General features: G+C 42.4%; 1 protein-coding gene across 16 annotated transcripts in view; it reads left to right on the top strand.

Moving 5' to 3' along the window:
- The window catches only part of PTPRA (protein tyrosine phosphatase receptor type A), a 172,721-nt gene that overhangs the window by 105,595 nt on the left and 46,769 nt on the right, over positions 1 to 20,357 (top strand). For 9 of the 16 annotated variants that reach the window (XM_055264896.2, XM_055264902.2, XM_055264893.2 and 6 more), the window contains 4 exons: positions 5,824 to 5,850; positions 17,328 to 17,412; positions 18,587 to 18,660; positions 18,895 to 19,031. In XM_055264896.2, coding sequence (XP_055120871.1) covers positions 5,824 to 5,850; positions 17,328 to 17,412; positions 18,587 to 18,660; positions 18,895 to 19,031 — 323 coding nt within the window. The remainder of the gene's footprint in view (positions 1 to 5,823; positions 5,851 to 17,327; positions 17,413 to 18,586; positions 18,661 to 18,894; positions 19,032 to 20,357) is intronic. The other 7 variants (XM_055264897.2, XM_055264901.2, XM_055264904.2 and 4 more) reach the window with 1 other exon arrangement.

Genomic DNA, 20,357 nt, shown 5'->3' on the forward strand with positions numbered 1-20,357 from the left:
TTTTTTCTATGAGACAGTCTCACCCTGTCGCCCAGGCTGGAGTGCAATGGCGCAGTCTTGGCACACTGCAAACTCTGCCTGCAGGGTTCAAACAATTCTCCTGCCTCAGCCTCCTGAGTAGCTGGGATTACAGATGCCCACCACCACACCCAGCTATTTTTTGTATTTTTAGTAGAGACAGGTTTCACCATGTTGGCCACGCTGGTCCTGAACTCCTGACCTCGTGATCCGCCCGCCTCGGCCTCCCAAAGTGCTGGTATTACAGGCAAGAGCCACTGCGCCCAGCCTAGAATACCTTTTAAAAATAAATAAATAGGCCGGGCGCAGTGGCTCACGCCTGTAACCCCAGCACTTTGGGAGGCCGAGGCGGGCAGATCACCAGGTCAGGAGATCGAGACCATCCTGGCTAACACAGTGAAACCCTGTCTCTACTAAAAAATACAAAAACAATTAGCTGGGCGTGGTGGCAGGTGCCTGTAGTTCCAGTTACTTGGGAGGCTGAGGCAGGAGAATGGCATGAACCCGGGAGGTGGAGCTTGCAGTGAGCCGAGATTGCACCACTGCACTCCAGCCTGGGCGACAGAGCAAGACTCTGCCTCAAAATAAACAAACAAACAAACAAATAAATAAATAAATAAATAATAAACTCCTTTTTAAAAAGCATATATATTCATTTTTTCCATTTATAATATAAATAATAAATATGCCGAGTTGATTTCTGCATATTGCTTTTTCAGTTACCCTATCATACTTGTTCTTTGTTTTAGTAAAGAGCTGCTGTATTGAAGGATATACCTTAATATATTTATCCAGTTTCCCCTATCAGTGGACGTTAAGATTGTTTTCAGAGTACTCATAAACAATAGTTTGTCATTTCAGACACATATGAGAATATTAGTAGGATGAATTATTTTAAGTGTGCATTTATAAATTTATGGATATTGCCACACTTCCTTCTGCTAGGAAGTCTATTCCTATTAACAATATGTCGAAGTGCTTGTTTTTCTAAACTCTCTTCAGTGTGGTGAATTATTAAACTTGGGGATCTCTGCCAGTCTGACAGGTGAAAAATAATATCTCAGTGTAACTTTAATTTGCATTTTGCTGAGATTGAGCAATTTTGTGTAATTTAAAATATCATTTATTTTTTGAGCATTCTCTTTACCCATTTTTATTAGGGTGTCAAGGTTTTCCTGACTCGTTTGTAGATGCTTTTTGTACGTTTGGGAAATGAGTCCTTTGGTGGTCATCTAGATTTTCTGCATCGCAGAAGATATCATTAGCTGTTTTTAATTTTTTTAATTTAAATATTTCTCAGTTTATTTTAAGTTTTCTAGGAATTGGGTCATATCTAGGAAGGCTTTCCTTACTCCAAGATTATAAAAATAATTTTCTTCTGGACTTCTGTGGTTTCGTGTGTGTGTGTGTGTACACGCACTTAGGTCTATCTCGAATTTATTCTGATGCAGAGTGAGCTATGGATCTGTTTTTCCCTATCTGACTTGTCCCAATACCCCTTAATAATTTATTTTTCCTCATTGATTTGAAATGCCACCTATCTTATATATTGAATTCAGATATTTATTTACCTCTTCATATGTATTTGAGTATTTAGGAACATTCATTTTATTTCCTATTAATCTTTTTCTCTGTCCATGTGCAAAGCCCCACTGTCTCAATAATTGTAACTTTGTAAAGTATTTAATATCTGGTAAAATGAGTCATTCCTTGTTAATTTTATTTTTCAGAATTTTGTTAGCAATTCTTATTATAAACATTAGAATCAACTTGTCTAGCAGGAAAAAAAGTTTGTATTGATCATGTTAAATGTGTAGATTAACAGAGAAAATGGCATCTTAAAGATGTTGAGTCTAACTATCCAAGAATGCAATATATTCCATTTTCTGAAGTCTTTGTTTTTTTTAAATCTTCTGATTTTGTTATTATAAATGGAGTATTTTCTTCCATCAGATCTTCTAACTGGCTGCTGTTGGGGATACGAAGGCTACTGATTTTTGTAGAGACATTTTGTACTGGCCACCTTAAACTCTCTTAGTGTTGGAAGTAATTTTCTTCATTAATTATTACAGCTTCAAGTCTTCTCATCTGCATATATCTTCCAAATTTTTAGAACTTTTTCTTCTGTTTAATTGCATTGATGAATACCTCCAGAACAAAGTTAAGCAGCTGGTAAATGCAGACAGCATTCTCTTGTATCTGACACTAAGGAGGACACTTGCAGTGGTTTTTCATTATACATAGTACCGACTTGAGTTGAGATAAACATATTTTTACTGTGTTCAGGATTTAATGAATGTTTATGTTAGGAATGGGTGTTAAATTTTGCCAGTTGCCTGTTCAGGATCAATGAGAAAGATCTGAATGATTTTTTTCTCTTTTGGTCTGTTTCTATGGTGGATTCTATTCCTAGGTTTGTTTGTTTGTTTGTTTATTTTGAGATGGAGTCTGTTGCCAGGCTGGAGTGCAGTGGCGCCATCTCAGCTCACTGCAACCTCCACCTCGCGGGTTCAAGTGATTCCCCTGCCTCAGCCTCCTGAGTAGCTGGGACTACAGGCACGTGCCACCATGCCCGGCTAATTTTTTGTATTTTAGTAGAGACGGGGTTTCACCATGTTGGCCAACCTGGTCTCGAACTCCTGACCCCGTGATCCTGCCTCGGCCTCCCAAAGTGCTGGGATTATAGGTGCGAGCCACTGCGCCCTGCCAGTTTTTATTTATTCATTTTTTAGAGACGGGGTCTTGCTCTGAATTAATTCTTTAATCTTCTTAATTTTTCTTTTCTGTTGACCTTTGCTTTGCTTTGCTTTAAGTCTTTTCCTTTGAGTCATCCAGGCTGAAGTACAGTGGCACGATCATGGCTCACTGTAACCTCGAACTCCCGGACTTAAGCAAACCCCACCTCAGACTTCTGAGTAGCTAAGGACTATAGGTGCATGTCACCACGCCCAGCTAATTTTTAAATTTTCTCAGAAACAGGGACTCACTGTGTTGCCCAGACTGGTGATGAACTCCTGGCCTCAAGCAATCCTCAGCCTTAGCCTCCCAAAGCACTGGGATTATAGGCGTGAGCCAAGGCCGCCCAAACATATTGTATCATTCCTGTAACAACCTGTTGCAGTCTGTTTGATATTATTTCTTTTTTTTTTTTCATTTAGAATTTTCTCTGTCTAGATATTCTCAAATTATCTCTAAATGAGATTGATCTATGTTTTTCCTTTGTGTGTGTATTCTTTTTGATAAGTTTTAGTTTTTAGTGTTTTGTTTTGCTAGATGGAAAGGATTTGAAAGTTTACACTAAAAAATATGCTTTTTTTTTTTAAGACAGGCTCTCACTGTTGCCCAGTGCTGGAGTGCAGTGGCATGATCTCGGCTCATTGCGGCCTGCACCCTGGGTTCAGGTGATCCTTTCACCTCAGCCTCCCGAGTAGCTGGGATTACAGGCGTGTTCCACCATGCCCAGCTAATTTTTTGTATTTTTTTGTAGAGATGGAGTTTCACCATGTTGCCCAGGCTGGTCTCGAACTCCTGGGCTCACGCGATCCTCCTGTCTTAGCCTCCTAAAGTGCTAGGATTACAGGTGTGAGCCACCACATCTGGCCATTTCATTCCTGTTTTCAAATGTATTTGAATGAGGAAAAGTTCTCCTTTGTGATTATTTATTATAATAGCCTACAGAGCTATTAATTTTTAAATTTTGTTTATTTTATGTCTCCTTTTTTTTTGTTTAGGCTGAATAACCATTTATTTCATAGGTTTGTTGCCTTTTATCTTCCAAAGAACTTGCTATTGTGCATTTATAGTCCTTTTATGTTTACGTTTTCTATTTCATTGATTTTTACTTTCTTTCTACCTTCTTTAGATTTATTTTGTGCTTTTTCTATCTCCTTGAATTGAGTGTGCTTTAATTTCATTCTTTCCAGTTAATTAACATATTTAGTGCTGTGAATTTTGCACAAGCACAGCTTTAGCCACATCCCATAGGTGTTTCTATAGGTAGTTGTATTAGGATGCGCTATAAGCTGCTCTGACAAAGATACCAAAATTCAGTGACATTTAAATAAGACTGAAGTGTCTTTCTCTCCCCAGTTACATTCCAAAGGTAGGCAGAGGCTTCGTCTCAGTAGGGACCAAATTCCTTTCCTCTTGTGGCCTTGCCATCCTAACAATATTGCCCTTATCTGTTTGGTTAGAGATAGTTCTCACCATTGGGTTCTAGTTCCAACCACTGGAAAGGAAGAACAAAGGGAATAGGGGCCATTTCTCTTCCAAAAGATGTGACCTGGAAGTTACTCACATTGCTTTAGCTCACATCCCATTGGCTAGAATTCATCACATGACTACACCTAGCACAAAGGAGTCTGAAATATAGTCTGGCAGGAGAGCTTGGTGCTCAGCTAAAAAACAAAGGTTCTGTATCAAGGCAACAAGACAAAGAAACTGATCTGAGGGGAGGAGAGTTGGCAGGTTCTGTCACAAAACTTCTCATCATTGTTATTTTTAAGGTATTTTTCCATTTTGGGTTTTTTGTCTGATTTTTTTTTTTTTTTTTTTTTTTTGAGATGGAGTTGCGCTCTGTTGCCCAGGCTGGAGTGCAGTGGCGCGATCTCTGCTCACTGCAAGCTCTGCCTCCTGGGTTCACGCCATTCTCCTGCCTCAGCCTCCCAAGTAGCTGGGACTACAGGCGCACACCACCACGCCCGGCTAATTTTTTTTGTATTTTTATTAGAGACAGAGTTTCACTGTGTTACCCAGGATGGTCTCATTCTCCTGACCTTGTGATCTGCCCGCTTCGGCCTCCCAAAGTGCTGGGATTACAGGCGTGAGCCACCGTGCCCGGCCGTCTGTTTGATTTTTGATATGGAGTCTCACTCTGCCCCCCTTCTGGAGTACAGTGGTGTGATCTCGGGTCACTGCAACCTTTACCTCCCAGGTTTAAGCAATTCTCGTGCCTCAGCCTCCCAAAGTGCTGGGATTAAAGACGTGAGCCACTGTGCCTGGCCCATTTTGGTTTTGATTTTTTTTTTTTTTTTCTTTGAAATAGAGTCTCGCTCTGTCACCTAGGCTGGAGTGCAGTGGCATGATCTTGGCTCACTGCAACCTCCCCCTCCTGGGTTCAAGTGATTCTCGTGCCTCAGCCTCCCAAGTACCTGGGATTATAGGCACCCGCCACCACGCCCAGCTAATTTGTTTTGTATTTTTAGTAAAGACGGGGTTTTACCATGTTGGCCAGGCTGGTCTCGAACTCCTGACCTCCGGTGATCCACTGCACCCGGCCTCATTTTGGTTTTGATTTTTATTTTCAAATGTTTTCTTACTTCGTCAATTTCTAATTTTATTGCATTGGGACAAAATAATATACTGTTTCTACTGTTGGGATTTATAAGGGCTGTGGATATTTCACTCGCCTTTGAAAAGAAGGTTTTCTCTGTTAGTGTGTAGAGTTTGGTATGTACCAATTAGATTTTATTACTTATCATTTTGGTCTTTTGTATCCTTACTTAATTTTGCCCTCTTGAATTCTAATGGAGCAAAAGACATAAAGGCCTCTAATAACATGTGTTCTCTTTGCATTCTTGTACTTTTTATGAATATTGATGCTGCACTATTTGTGCACCCAGGGAGAAGGTCAGACCACTGTCCAAAGTTTAGTGAATTTGGGCAGTCTTGTTTCCCAGTTGTTGGAGGATGCCTCATGGAGGAAAGTATTCCTAATCCTGGAGCTTGTTTTGTTGTACTCTAAATTGAATTGTAATGTGTTTCTTTAACCTGAATGAATGTTTCTATTTTTTACTTATTACACAGGTAATTCTGACTCGAAGGACAGAAGAGGTGAGCTGCTCACCTTATATCTGTTGTTCCTTTTACACAGTGTACAGTATTCATCTATTTCCTCTGCTCACAGTCTGTGGTAACCATGTGCATCTGTGGCTGTGTTGTTTGTTTACTTTCCCTTAAGTTATTTCCATGTTAATCTCATGGAGAAGAGCAATAGAAACAAGTACTGTATTCAGTATGTTTTTTAATATAGACTATGGATTCTAACAGCTATGATGTATTTTAAGAAGTAACAAAATATATCTTACTTTGACATGTCACCTTGTTAACATTACTTTTTGGTGATATTAGGTCATAATTTCTATACCGTGAGTTACTTCTGATTTCTAGGCCACAGTTCCCTTTAAATATTCTTTGTGTTGTTTTTCCCCTAGTCTATAAAATGTCAACCCTTTGTGGCTTTATATGGATTTTATGGATTTTCAGCCCTTAAATGTAAAGTCTCTATGGCCTGAGATGTTGTGTCTGTGGTTTAAGCTGGACTTCTGAGTCCCTGGTCACTAGAGAGTAGGGGGACGTGGGTATTTGTCTGCAGAAGTGTGGCACATTTTGCCTAGAATGACAGTAAGGCTGCTATCAAAGAGCATGAGAGAAAGAGAAAGAGATCATCTAACATTCTAAGAAGTGACTATTGCATTTGAGTTTTTAAAATGTTCTTATTTGAAGCAGTGTTTTTATCATAATTTTCTATTCTATCAAATCAGACTTGAGTTTTTTTCTGATTCTGTTATTTAACCATACACAATTTTCCCTGTGTAATTAAGTAGTGGAACACTTGGAGGCATATGAAGCCCCACTAAGTAGGGAGCATTTGAGTCAGAAAAGTGGATACTCTGATCCTTTATGTGATGTCCATCTGCCATTGTATTTGGTAAGGAATAGTGAGGTGTTACCATACTGTGCACAGATTTCCCTCACTTTTCCAGCTCTCACTTTCCTAAACTTGGGAACTAAACGTTGGATTAATACAGTGTCTTTGCTATTCAGATTCACTTGCCAGATTTTATCAAATGTAGACTTAAATAGGTTTTATTGTGATGGATATTTATTTGCTCCCTAAAACTGCTCTTATAACCAGCCTTACAATAAAGTCAAAAGTCAGTGGTAGGCTTCAAGATGAAACATAAGATCTGTTGACTCCTTCCTCTATTTAGTGTATATTTTCATAATATTCAGCCTTTTCTTGCCCCAGACATCATACCTATTTTACCTACCCAATATTTAAGTAGTTTCCATGTTATGATTAAAAAAACAAAATTACCTTAATTACCTAGATTATTGCTAATTGTGACATATGTAAAGTCTATTAATGTAATAAATCTCCTTTCCTAAGTCAAAAAATAATTTTGTGTAATTCCAAACAGGAAACTGAAAAGGCATAGGTATTCTCAGCAGTCTCTAAAGTCCCAAAATCTAATGACAATTTTACCAGAGCAGATCTTTAGAAGTATTGCTATAAATTTGGATATCACATTCTAATTTTAAGCCAAATGCTTTTTGAGAAATAAGCCAGCTGTTTGGAAATGTTTGTATTATAATGGGTTTGATAAGCAGTTATGTCTTATGCAGATGAATTAGGAGCTACACGTTTTTATGCACTGGTCTTTGGGGTGCTTTTGAACAGTAGTGTCTGATGTTTTAATTGTCAAAGCAAAAAGAAATGAGAGGGAGGGCAACTTTTCTTCCTCTTCTGAAGTCCAGGAAACTGGTTATTTTCTCATGCATATTATTTTAAAATATATTCCAGCCAGGTGCAGTGGCTCACGCCTGTAATCCCAGCACTTTGGGAAGCCGAGGCGGGTGGATCACAAGGTCAGGAGTTTAAGACCAGCCTGACCAATATGGTGAAACCCCGTCTCTACTAAAAATACAAAAATTAGCCGGGTGTGGTGGTGTGCGCCTGTAATCCCAACTACTCAGGAAGCTGAGGCAGGAGAATTGGTTGAACCTGGGAGACAGAGGTTGTAGTAAGCCAAGATGGCACTCTTGGCTGCGATCCAGACTGCACTCCAGCCTGGGTGACAGAGCAAGACTCCGTCTCAAAAAAAAAAAAAAAAAAAAAAATCAGCATCTTAATATTTGTAAAGAAATAGTCCTTGAGCTACTACTTAAGTGTAGAAAGAGTTGACATTCTTGTTTTAAGAGTGTTAGGGCACTTTGGGAGGCTGAGGCAGGTGGATCACTTGAGCCCAGGAGTTCCAGACCAGCCTGAGCAATATGGGGAAACCTTGTCTCTACTAAAAATACAAAAGTTAGCCAGTCATGTGGTACGTACCTGTAGTCCCAGCCACTTGGGACGCTGAGGTGGGAGGATCACCTGAGCCCAGCAAATGGAGGTTACAGCGAGCTAAGATTGCATGACTGTACTCTAGCCTGGGCAACAGAGTGAGACTCTGTCTCAAAAAAAAAAAAAAGGGTGGGGATTATCATAGTGCCATTATTATTATGAGTTTATGATGGCTTTCTCTAAGCACCTTTTACATTCAGCATTGATTCAGTGCCTATTAAGCATCAAGGAGTCCAGAAAAAAAAATATTTTATATATAAATATAAAATATATAAATATATAAATATATATATATGCATATGCTTCCCTGTCTCAGGAAGGAAATACGTGAACATCAGGAACCGAAGTCTACTCAGTTACATGCCATTGGATATATCACACAAAGTGCTGAGGGAACTCAGAAGACTCATTATATCTGGGGAGTGGGAAGGAGGCACAGAGATGTGCTTTGGGAAGTTTAAATTAAAATAGCAAATGGGGAAAATGAAGACACACCAGACAGGGCACAAGCAAAGAGACATGAAAGAGTAAGTCATATGTTTGAGGATCTGTGCGCAGTTGACATGTATGAGGTGCGGGGAGTGGTCGGAGGTGGCCTCAACAGAATGGGTGTGGTGGTCCACTGAGTTCAGGAGTTGGAGCATCTCCTGAAGATGATGGTGAGTAAGGAAGTAACATAGTCAGATTTTGGTTTTAGAAAGATATTCCAGAGGACTTAGGGGAGATAGATGGACAATAGAAATTTAGGTTTCTGAATAATTTGGCTCAAAACAATGGTGATTGGGCTCAGCCCAGTGATTAGATTCTAGAGGCAATCCAATGAATATTGCTATTTTTAGAGCCAATAGGAAACATTTAAAACAACATTACAACCTTGCCTTTGAGAGCTGATAAATACTTGTACCAAAAAGTGTGGTAGTAGGTAAATGGGCCATAGGAACTGGGGCTATAGGACTATGGCTGTTCCTTTACTGACTAGTTTCTAGTTGACCAGTGTGTGTCTGAAGTCCTTAAGTCACTCACCTGTTTACAGGTGAGCCCTTCAATTAATATGGCCCTTTGTTTTCAAGGAAAGAAGTTATAGCAAGTAGGTATCTGTTGTCCCGGAACACCAGTTTAGTGGTTTTCATTTTCATGCTTGTTCCCTGGCCTGAATCCAGAAAGTAAAACTTTGCTAGAATGAAGTTGGGGTTGAAACAATTTCGGTTTGTAACCATACTGTCTCTGTCTCATCTACTCAGCTGTGCCTTTGTAATGTAAAAGCAGCCATAGATGGTATGTAAATGAATGAACATGGCCATGTTCTGATAGCATTTTATTTACAAAAACAGGCAGTGGGCTAAATTTGGGCTGTAGTTTGCCGACCCCTGTTCTAGGCAAAGAACTGCCTGAGCGTAGGAAGCTGGACTGAGGTTCTTTGCTAGTGTGTGAACTTGTGGATGCCAAAGCCAATCTCTTCCCTTCATGTCAGACACTTTGCAAATGTTACCTCTTTTAGATCTCCCATTAACTCTAAAAGGTGGAGGGTGCTATTATGCTTCCATTTCATATATCGTTCTAAGAGATTATCACACTACTAGTAAGTTAGGATAGTAGGAATTTGAACTTCAGGTCTGTCGGACCCTAAAACCCCATGCCCTGGAAATGGTTTTCTAAGGCTGTCCTGTGGTTCGTTGGTTGATTTCAACTAGAATTTAAGAATTTTTTCAGAATACATCTAGGTGTAAAGATTTTTTTGTCAATATTACTCCACAAACTAGATTATTTCTTTTGGCCTGATAACTCAGGAACTTTCTTGTATTATTTCTCTCCCTTCTTACTGGTTTCTTCTTTGGACTTTGCTGTTGCACAGGTGTTGGATCTCCTGGACCTATCCAGCTCCTTTCTTTTCTATGCTCTCATATTTTTCATCTCTTACTGCTCTATGTTCTGGGAGCTTCCAGGACAGTTGTGCTCTTTCACACAACTAATTTGGTTTTCAGTTATATCAGTTCTGCTATTTAGCCTTTCTTTTTTTGGAGGCAGGGCTGGGGCATTCATGCTCTGTCGCCCAGGCTGGAGTGCAGTGGCCTGATCACAGCTCACTGCAGCCTTGACCTCTGGGACTCAAGCGATCCTCCAGCCTCAGCCTCCCAGGTAGCTGGGACTATAGGCATACGCCACCATGCCCAGCTAATCGGGTGTTTGTTTGTTTGGCAGAGACAGACTACCAGAGTCTCGCTAAGTTGCCCAGGCTGGTCTCAAACTCCTGGCCTCAAGCAATCCTCCCACCCTGGCCTCCCAAAGTGTTGGGCTTACAGGCATGAGCCACCGTGCCCGGCCCTGTTCAGTCTTTCTATGTAGATTTTTTTCCTCCTAATCATGTTGGTGTTTTTTTGTTTGTTTGTTTTCGTTTTTGTTTTGTTTTGTTTTGAGACGGAGTTTCACTCTTGTTGCCCAAGCTGGTGTGCAATGACACGATCTCGGTTCACTGCAACCTCTGCCTCCCAGGTTCAAGCAATTCTCCTGCCTCAGCCCCCCGAGTAGCTGGGATTACAGGCATGTGCCACCACGCCTGGCTAATTTTGTATTTTTAGTAGAGATAGGGTTTCTCTATGTTGGTCAGGCTGGTCTCAAACTCCCAACCTCAGGCGATCTGCCTGCCTCGGCCTCCCAAAGTGCTGGGATTACAGGCGTGAGCCACCATGCCCGGCCAGTTTTTAAAGAACTCTTTCTTACTACTCAGATTACTCCTTTTTAAATAGTGGCTTTTAAAAAATATCAATGTAGGCTGGGCACAGTGGCTCACACCTATAATCCCAGCACTTTGGGAGGCTGAGGCAGGCTGATCACCTGAGGTCAGGAGTTCAAGACCAGGCTGGCCAACATAGTGAAACCCTGTCTCTACTAAAAATACAAAACTTAGCCAGGCGTGGTGGGAGGATCGCTTGAACCGGGAGGCTGTTGCAGTGAACCGAGATCACGCCACTGCACTTCAGCCTGGGTGACGGAGTGAGACTCCGTCTCAAGAAAAGAAAAAAAAAAAAGGCAATGCAGCAGTGGCTCACGCCTGTAATCGTAGCATTTTGGGAGGCCAAGGCAGGAAGATCACTTGAGACCAAGACTTCAAGACTAGCCTGGGCAACAAGACCCCCCCCTCCCATCTCTACAAAAAATTTAAGAAAAAAAATTTTTTTAAATCAATACAGCATGCTGTTGCACAAATTGCAGTATATTTTAAAAGATTTATTCTGTTTCTTTTGTCACCTCCATTTCCCAGGGCTACTATTGCTCTGTTTGAGCTATGTCCTGGACCACTGAGTGGCCTAGACTGTGCTCACAATAGGTGTCCCTTCATCCCTTCAGAAGACAAACATGGACATATGTCCTAAACCAGGGAGGGGTTCAGTGATGGCTCAGGAAAATTGGGACAGGGTGCAGTTATCCTCTAGGCGAGCTGCCGTTTTCTTTTTCCTTTCCTCTCTTGTGGTTGCCTAGAATTAGCTTGGGCACTACTATGGTTTTTTTCTGTCTGCAGGCCCCAGGAAACCTTCTGTGGACCCAGTATACTTAACAATCATATGCAGTGTAGACCTGCTCTGGTGCCAATTCTAACCAAACCAAAAAAAAGCATTTATGAGACACTCAGGGAAATTCAAGCAGTAACTGAATAATATTAGATGATACCAAGGAATTAGTGTTACTTTTTAAATTGGATAATAGTATTATGTTTATGTTAAGAATCTTTATCTCTTGGTGATACATACCTAAGTAATTGCATTTGAAATGATAGGTCTCAGATTTGCCTTTAAAGAATTCAGTTAGAATGGAGTGGGTATAGACCAGTGGTTCCTTACTGGGGGCTATTTCCCCCACAAAGGCATTTAGCAATGCTTGGAGATACTTTTGTCATCAAAATTGGGAGTCTGCTACTGACATCTGATAATTAGAGGCTAGGGATATTGTTAAATGTCCTACAGTGCACGTGACAGACCCACATAACAGAGAATTGTATAGCCCAAAATGTCATTAGTGTGACGTTGAGAAAATATATATGCAGCATATATTTTGTAAAAAAGAAGCCCTTACCAGTCTCTGTGACAAACTCTCTACTCTGTGTAGAGCACTGTTTTTCCAGCTGAGTCTAGATGGGAAGCCCCGCTTGTCATTTGGCCTGTGAGTGTACTGGCGCTGGGTTGGCAGGCCTTTGCTTGAGTACCATCCTGGTACCTCAAGGTCCCTTTCAACCCCAGTCCCAATTCCCTCTGAGCTTGAGGTGTTTCCAGGCCCAAACTGGTAGAACTAGTACTTAGTTTTCAGCTGGAGGCTCTTTGGCTCTGTTTGATCTCTTGGACAGTCGAGTCTCGTCTGTTTTGTCTTCCAGAAATCTCTCAAAGTTTCTGATCTACATATGCCACTGTTTGCTGCCTTTCAGATATGCTGTTGATTCATTAGTATTTTTATGTTTCTTCTACCATGTCAATGTGCTTTGGGGGAAGATGAAGAGGTAAATTTATGGATTTAGCCCAGTGTCTTAAGCCAAATGTGCCTAATTACTTTTTTTTTTTTTTTTTTTTTGAGGCAGAATCTCGCTCGGTCACCCAGGCTGGAGTGCAGTGGCATGATCTCGGCTCACTACAACCTCCGCCTCCCGGGTACAAGCGATTCTCCTGCCTCAGCCTCCTGAGTAGCTGGGACCACAGGGGTGTGCCACCACACCCGGCTAATTTTGTATTCTTAGTAGAGACGGGGTTTCACCATATTGGCCAGGCTGGGCTTGAACTCCTGACCTTGTGATCCACCCGCCTTGGCCTCCCAAAGTGCTGGGATGTGCCTGATTACTTTCTTATAATACCTGATATACTACCCCCTGTAGCTGGAATTTAACAAAGACATTTAGTGATAAATTATTTTTTTTTGTTCTTTGGCTCAACGTAATCCATTGTTTATTTTGTGCCTGTTATGTGTGAGACCCTGTGCTAGGTTTTAGGTGTACAGTGAGAATGAAGCAGACATGTAATCCTTGCTCTTGTGGAATTTATGCTATAAAGGAGGGATATTCATTAATCAACAACAGTTAAATATGTAATTACAAAGTGTGAGAGGTATTATCAAGGAAAATAATAAGGTCCTTGCCTTACAAAAATAGTATAGGAAATAACAGCTAATTTTTTTTTTGAGATGGAGTCTCGCTCTATCGCTCAGGCTGGAGGGCAGTGGCACAATCTCGGCTCACTACAACCTCCGCCCCCCAGGTTCAAGTGATTCTCCTGCCTCAGCCTCCTAAGTAGCTGAGATTACAGGCACGTGCCACCACTCCTGGCTAATTTTTTTTGTATTTTTAGTAGAGATGGGGTTTCACCATGTTGGCCAAGCTGGTCTCCAATTCTTGACCCCATGATCTGCCCACCTCCCAAAGTGCTGGGATTGCAGGTGTGAGCCACTGTGCCCAGCCATAACAGCTAAAATTAAGTACATACTGTGTGCTAGTTACTGTGCCAACAACTTTACATGAAAGATCTCATTTAATATGCAGAATAACTTATTTCAGAAATAAGGAAACTGAGACTTATGATCCTAATTTGGTATTAGGAAGTCAGAGAAGACCTGTGTGGGAAAAGTGACACACAGAGAACCAGACAAGTAGGAGATAACCAGGCAAAGAACAGAGAGAGGCTGTGTAAAGCAGAAGGAATAACATGTTCAAAGGCCTGAGGATGAATGAATGAAAGCATGGAAGGACACCAGTGGCTGAAATTGAGTGAGCAAGGAAAGAGTGCAAGAGATAGGGCAGGTAGGGGCTAAATCGAGGGAGTTGTTAGAGTCCAGGATAAGGAGATTAGATTTCATTCTGAGGCATGAGAAACTGTTGGAGGGTTTTACCTAAGAGTGGGACACAACCTGAGTTGCTTTCCTAGAGATCACTCTGCTTTGTGGAGAATGGATTGGCAGGGGCAGAGGCTTACTGTGATCCAGGTGAGAGAGGATGGAGGTTGGGACTACACTGGTGGCAATAAAAAAATGCAAAAAAAAAAAAAAAAAAAAAAAGGCAGACAGATTTGAAGTTTTATATACATCTCTAAAATATATTACTTGCAGCTGTGCTAGATATACAAGATAAGTGTGAGAAAGAAATCAAGGGGGTTTTCACATTTCTTACTTGAGAACAGGGTGGGTTGGAGTACTAGCTACTGAATGGTGAGGGAAGGGTTTTAAACACAGAAAGCTTGTGTTGCCTATGAAATTTAAAGTGGAGGTGGCAAATAGGCAGTTGAGAATCTGGAACTCAGAAAAGAGGTCTGACCAAGCAAAGCAGCTGTGGGAATTGCTATCATGGCATTTATATTTATAGTCATCTCTCTGATCAAATTAACTAGATATAGAGAAGAGTGCCAAGGACAGAGCCCTGAGGAATTCCCACATTTAGAGATCTGGTGTTGGAAGAGGAACACATAGTGAGGGAAACTGAGATGGAGCCCACAAGAGATAGAAGGAAAATCAGAGGAGTGCTTCGTTGTGGAAAGCTAAGAGAGGAAAGTGCTTCAGAGAGGAAGGAGTGATCAGCCAGTCTGAACACTCATTTTAAGATGAGAGCCACATACCACAGTATGTTTGAAACTTACCATTAACAAAGAAGCGTCGTGTAATGTCTTCTGTCTCTCTAAAAACAAACAAAAAAAACCTATCTGTCCACCTCACATCTCCCTCCATCTGTCACTCCTTTCCTCTGCATCCCTTAATGTTAAAAGTCCCCACGAAAGGACCCAGTGTCTCACTGTCCTTTTTCTATCTTTATTTCACTCCATTTAGGCTTTCTCACCCATATTCAACTGAAAATACTCTTGGAAAGGTCACCAGTAGCCACCGTCTTGTCAAATCTGGTTTCACTTCTCTGTGTCGTCCTTCTTAAGTCTGTAGGCAGTATTTGATTGGATTGATTGCTCCCTCCTTGAAAAACTCTGCTCTTGGCTTCTATGACACTACATTCTTAGATTAACCTCTCACCTCATGGCTACTGCTTATGGGTCAGTTTAGCTTTTAAGAGAATGTAAAGCCAGTTATATATCTCCTCTGTTCAAAGCCCTCTGATGACATAGTGTTTCTCATCACACTCAGAATTAAATCCACAGTCATTACAATGGACTCCCAAGTCCTAAGTCTGCTGGCTTTTGCCCACCTCTCTGGCATCTTATATTGAACTGGCCTTTGTGCTGTTTCTTGAACCTGCCAAGCTCCTGAGAGCTACCATGCTTGCTGTTCCCTGTGTCTAGAAAGCTCTTCACCCAGATCTTTGCATGGTTCTCTTCATGTTATTTAGAGCTCTGCTTGTATATTACTTCCTCAGAGAGACCTTCTCAGACCACTCTATCACTGCTCCCCAACCTGTCACTTTCTCTCTCCCCACCCTGCTTTTTATTCCTCATAGCACTTGTCCCTGTCTAAAATTAAGTATTGACTTGTTTATAAACAGTGTCCTCCTTCCTCCCCACAGAATGTAAGCTTTCTATCACTTGTCTCCTTGAACACTTCTCTGTTCCTAGTGTCTCAAACAATGGCATACAATTGCTGGTCCACAAATATTTGAATGAATGCTGCTAAAAGGTTGAATCAGATGAGGATGGGAATGTTCCTATTGGATTTGGCAATATGCCATTTGTTGGTGTTCTGGCTGAGCAGTTTAAACAGAGCACTGAGGGTGGGAGTCAGAGCAAATAGATTAAGGAGAACCTGGAGGTAAGGAATTAGACAAGATAAATTAGACAACTGTGTTTCAGAAAGTCAGTCGAGAAGAGAGACGCAAGGCTGGTGGTGGCTGGGGGAGGGTAAATGAGGTCAAGAAGACAAGTCTTTGAGTTGACAGCAGTGGATGTAATCCAGAACACACATGACAGGGTGGGAGGGACTTGTCTTCCCCTTTAGCAGGTAGGAAAATGGTGAAGATAGTTACCAAGCCACTCTGATGGTGTAGTTCATGGAGTGGGGTGGGGGGTGAGAGTGGAGGTGCATGAGTCAGCACCTGGCCAGCTGCATGAGAAACAAGGCTAGGTATTGGGTGAAAGGGAGCCAGGCACTGTGGAATGAAGTGGGATTGCCATGTCTTCAAACTAGATGTTGCCATGGTTGGGGTCCTGGCAAAAGGTGACTAAGGGAGCAGGGTGTGGAAAGAGGAAAAAAGAAGCACCCGGCGGTTTTGTTACATGGTGGCTGAGGATCTAATAATGTCTCCTTGTTTTATTTTATTTTTATTTGGCTGGTCTCGAATTCCTGGCCTCAAGCAATCCTTCCACCTCAGCCTCCCAAAGTGCTGGGATAGGCATGAGCCACCACACCCAGCTGTCTCCTTGTTTGTTTGTTTGTTTGTTTGTTTGTTTTGAGACAGGGTCTTGCTCTGTTGCCCAGGCTGGAGTGCGGTGTCACAGTCCCAGCTCACTGTAACCTCCATCTCCTGGGCTCAAGTGATCCTCCTACCTCAGCCTCCTGAGTAGCTGGGACTATAGGCGCACATCACCACATCAGCTATTTTTTTAATTTTCAGTAGAGATGGAGTTTTACCCTGTTGCCCAGGCTGGTCTCGAATACCTTGGCTCAAGCGATCCACCCGCTTTGTCCTCCTAAAATGCTAGGATTACAGGCGTGAGCCATTGTGCCCTACTTGTCTCCTTGTTTTAATTAGGAACAGTATTCTCTGTGCCCAGAAACCATTTGGGTTTATAATAGGAAAACTGTCTTTTTCCCTTCCTCTCCCATCTTCCTCTAGATGGAGCCCATTGAGGCTGAGAGAGTATACAGTGTTGGCCCTGCATACCTAGCTTGCCATCAGAATTGGATGTGTTCATGCCTCCAAATATTCCAGTACTTTTTATGTGCTATTCCAGTACTTTTTAGGCTCAAAGGATATAGCAGTGAGTAAAACAAAGTGTCTGCCTTTAAACAGCTTTTATTCTAATGCAGGGAGACAGAGTAAATAAATGTATGATAGTCAGAGATGGAGTGAACATGTCATCCTGGGCCCCATGCTCTCTCCCCACCTCACCTCAATAGCCCTGGCATGGCAGTGGGAGGTGCACACTCATACTTTCTTCTCTGTTTCCATTTCCTGGCATCTGCAGAAGGACTGAATGAGCTCTTCCTCTTCAGGGTGTTCCCCTGAATGGCTGACTTAAGCACAACACATTAATGACTTGTTCTGTTCTCTTGATTTCAGATGAGACACCGATTATTGCGGTGATGGTGGCCCTGTCCTCTCTGTTAGTGATCGTGTTTATTATCATAGTTTTGTACATGTTAAGGTGAGCCTACTAACACTTCACGTTCTCTTAGACTCTGTTTCAATATCCCAGTGTCCCAATGAACCCACACAGTCCAGTAGACAGTAGGATATACACAATGAATAGGATAGAGGGGGAATGACCCATAATGGTGCTAATTGAAGTTCTACTTAGAAATAATTTAAAAGCTCTACATAGTCTTCCTTAAGTCCTAAGCCCTCCCTCTTTCTTCCATCTGTCCAAGCCCAGTCTCCCAACTCCAATGCAAGCTAAAGCCCAGAACGGTAGTTGGAGGTTGAGGTAAGAAACCACAGTTTGTTATTAGTGACAGGTGTTACAGGATCTTTAGGTCTAGCCCTGTTGAAGCAACCCCTAAAAGGGCCCCAGTAAGATTACATGCTCAACAAAAGCCTACTTTATTTCTGATTGGGGCTTTGTCCCCAAACCCTTTTGGGACCCCTGGCCCTGGCATGCTGAGCTGAGCCATGTGAGTTGTGAGTTACAGAATCCCTCTTTCTAACCTTCTTTCTGGGTCCTCTAGACATTACCACGCAAGCAGAAGCAAAGAACGGGAACTCAAGGGAGAGAAGAGGGTGGTGCATTTATTCTCTTCCTGCTAAAGCTACTGCCCTGACTAATTGGGTTTAGCCCCACCTTATCTTTGGCCTAACCTGTTCTGTGCTCCCTCTGTTCTTCTGCAGGGATAAAGAGAGGGGAATCGTGTGCCCCCTATAATTTGTCATGTGTCTCCATCATTCTGCAGGAGACTTGTGGCCAGAACTGTGTCCACCCAATCCAAAGCTCTGGGCTTCTCCCTGGGTCTCCCAGGCTACACTGAGGAAATACCAAGATTTTTGTTTGATATATATTGTCTGTCTCCCCCAACTGTATTCCACCCACTCACCCTCTCTCCACCTGGTGTGGCTGTGCTCTCCAGTGAGCCACATGCACCTGAATATACTGTTGGGGTTCCCTGGTTGGATTCCAGTATGCTGAGGGTAAACAGGAGTATCCCGAGGTACTCAGTCACCCCAGCATGCTGCTGCCTCAGGGTGTGCATGACCTGTCTCTAAAAAAGTCCGATTATTTTTAAAGGAGATTTAGAAAGGCTGAATTGATGAGCAGGAATACAGAGTTGTGATTTGCCTCTCCCACCTCTGTGTTTCATTCTTCACTGTGATCATTTTCTTATTAGGTTTAAGAAATACAAGCAAGCTGGGAGCCATTCCAATTCTTTCCGCTTATCCAACGGCCGCACTGAGGATGTGGGTAAGGCATTCCTTAATGTCATGGGGAACCTTCACAAGGAAGGAAATCAAGAAATTAGGAGTGTCTCCATCCTTTTAAAAGAATAAGACAATAAAAAGAGGAAAAAAGATTTTTGAAGAAAACAGTCCTAGTTCTTACAGGCTTGGTCCATGAGGTAGAACCCCCAGTTTAGCCTCCAGAAAAGGGGCTAGGTCCTCAGGGCACCTGACTGACCTTCTCCCTTATGTACTGCAGAGCCCCAGAGTGTGCCACTTCTGGCCAGATCCCCAAGCACCAACAGGAAGTACCCACCCCTGCCCGTGGACAAGCTGGAAGAGGAAATTAACCGGAGAATGGCAGATGACAATAAGCTCTTCAGGGAGGAATTCAACGTGAGTACTTTGCTGAGGCTGGTGTATCAGCAGGGAAGAAGGCAGACCTAAAGTCAGACCTTTCAGACCTTTGGAGTCATGAAGTAAAAAATGGGCTTTTAATGTTTAAGAGGTGAGAAATGTTTTACCAAGTTTATCTGACTCCCTGTATGATCATGGATAGGAAATGAAGTGAGATTTGCCTCACCTCCCTAATCTACCCATCCATTCAGTCATCATCACATCTCTTACTTCTTTTGTTTAATAAATACTTAGCAAGCATCTAATATTTGTCAGGTAGTATTCTAGTTGCCAGTGATATGATGAGGAGCAGAAACAGATCCAATCCCTATTCTCAAGGAACTCACTGTCCAGGAGGGAAACCCCACAAACAAGAACAAATATAACTGTGTAAGTTCAAACAGCAGTACAGCACGTGAAGGACTGGTGCATATTTGTAGGCATCCATATTAAGAGGTTGCCTTTTTGAGTCTAGAGCAGGGGTGTCAGTGTTTAAAGTAGACAGTGGGATAGATCAGTGTGGGAAATGACGACCATGGGAGACTGCAGAGCACAGGTCTCATCTTGAGTATTTAGATTGATATTTTTTATAATTCCCACAAGGAAGCAGAATATGTTTGTAAACCACCAGTTGGTGATCCTAGCCTACCAGTTCTGATCCCAGATCAGAAGAGCTTCTGGCCAACATGGTGACTCACGCCTGTAATCCCAGCACTTTGGGAGGCTGAGGCGGGCAGATCACGAGGTCAAGAGATCGAGACCATCCTGGCCGACTTGGTGAAACCCTGTCTCTACTAAAAATAAAAAAATTAGCTGGGTGTGGTGGCATGTGCCTGTAGTCCCAGCTACTCAGGAGGCTGAGGCAGGAGAATTGCTTGAACCCAGGAGGCGGAGGTTGCAGTGAGCCAAGGTCGCGCCACTGCACTCTGGCCTGGCGACAGAGCGAGACAAGAAAAACAAAAGAAGAGCTTCCTTGAATAAGTGATATTTTAATTGATACCTAATCATAGGCAAGGGTGGTGGGGAAAGGGGAGTGGGGAGCCTTCCAGGCACTGGAAATAGCAGGAGAATTGTCAGGAGTGAGTGTGCTGAAGGAGGGCACATCCAGAACATGACAGGGCTTTGTGCAGCTGAAGAGCAGAACTTCAAAGGAGGATAAGAGGTGAAACTAGTCTGGCCAGACCACAGACCTTGCAGATAGTCATGAGAGAAGTGGCAAGCCATAGGGCAGCCAGATTTACATCTTGAAAAAATGACTCGGCTGGGCACGGTGGCTCACGCCTGTAATCCCAGCACTTTGGGAGGCCAAGGCGGGCGGATCACAAG

The sequence above is a fragment of the Symphalangus syndactylus genome, chromosome 24 (genome assembly GCF_028878055.3).
Source record: "Symphalangus syndactylus isolate Jambi chromosome 24, NHGRI_mSymSyn1-v2.1_pri, whole genome shotgun sequence".
NCBI lineage: Eukaryota > Metazoa > Chordata > Mammalia > Primates > Hylobatidae > Symphalangus > Symphalangus syndactylus.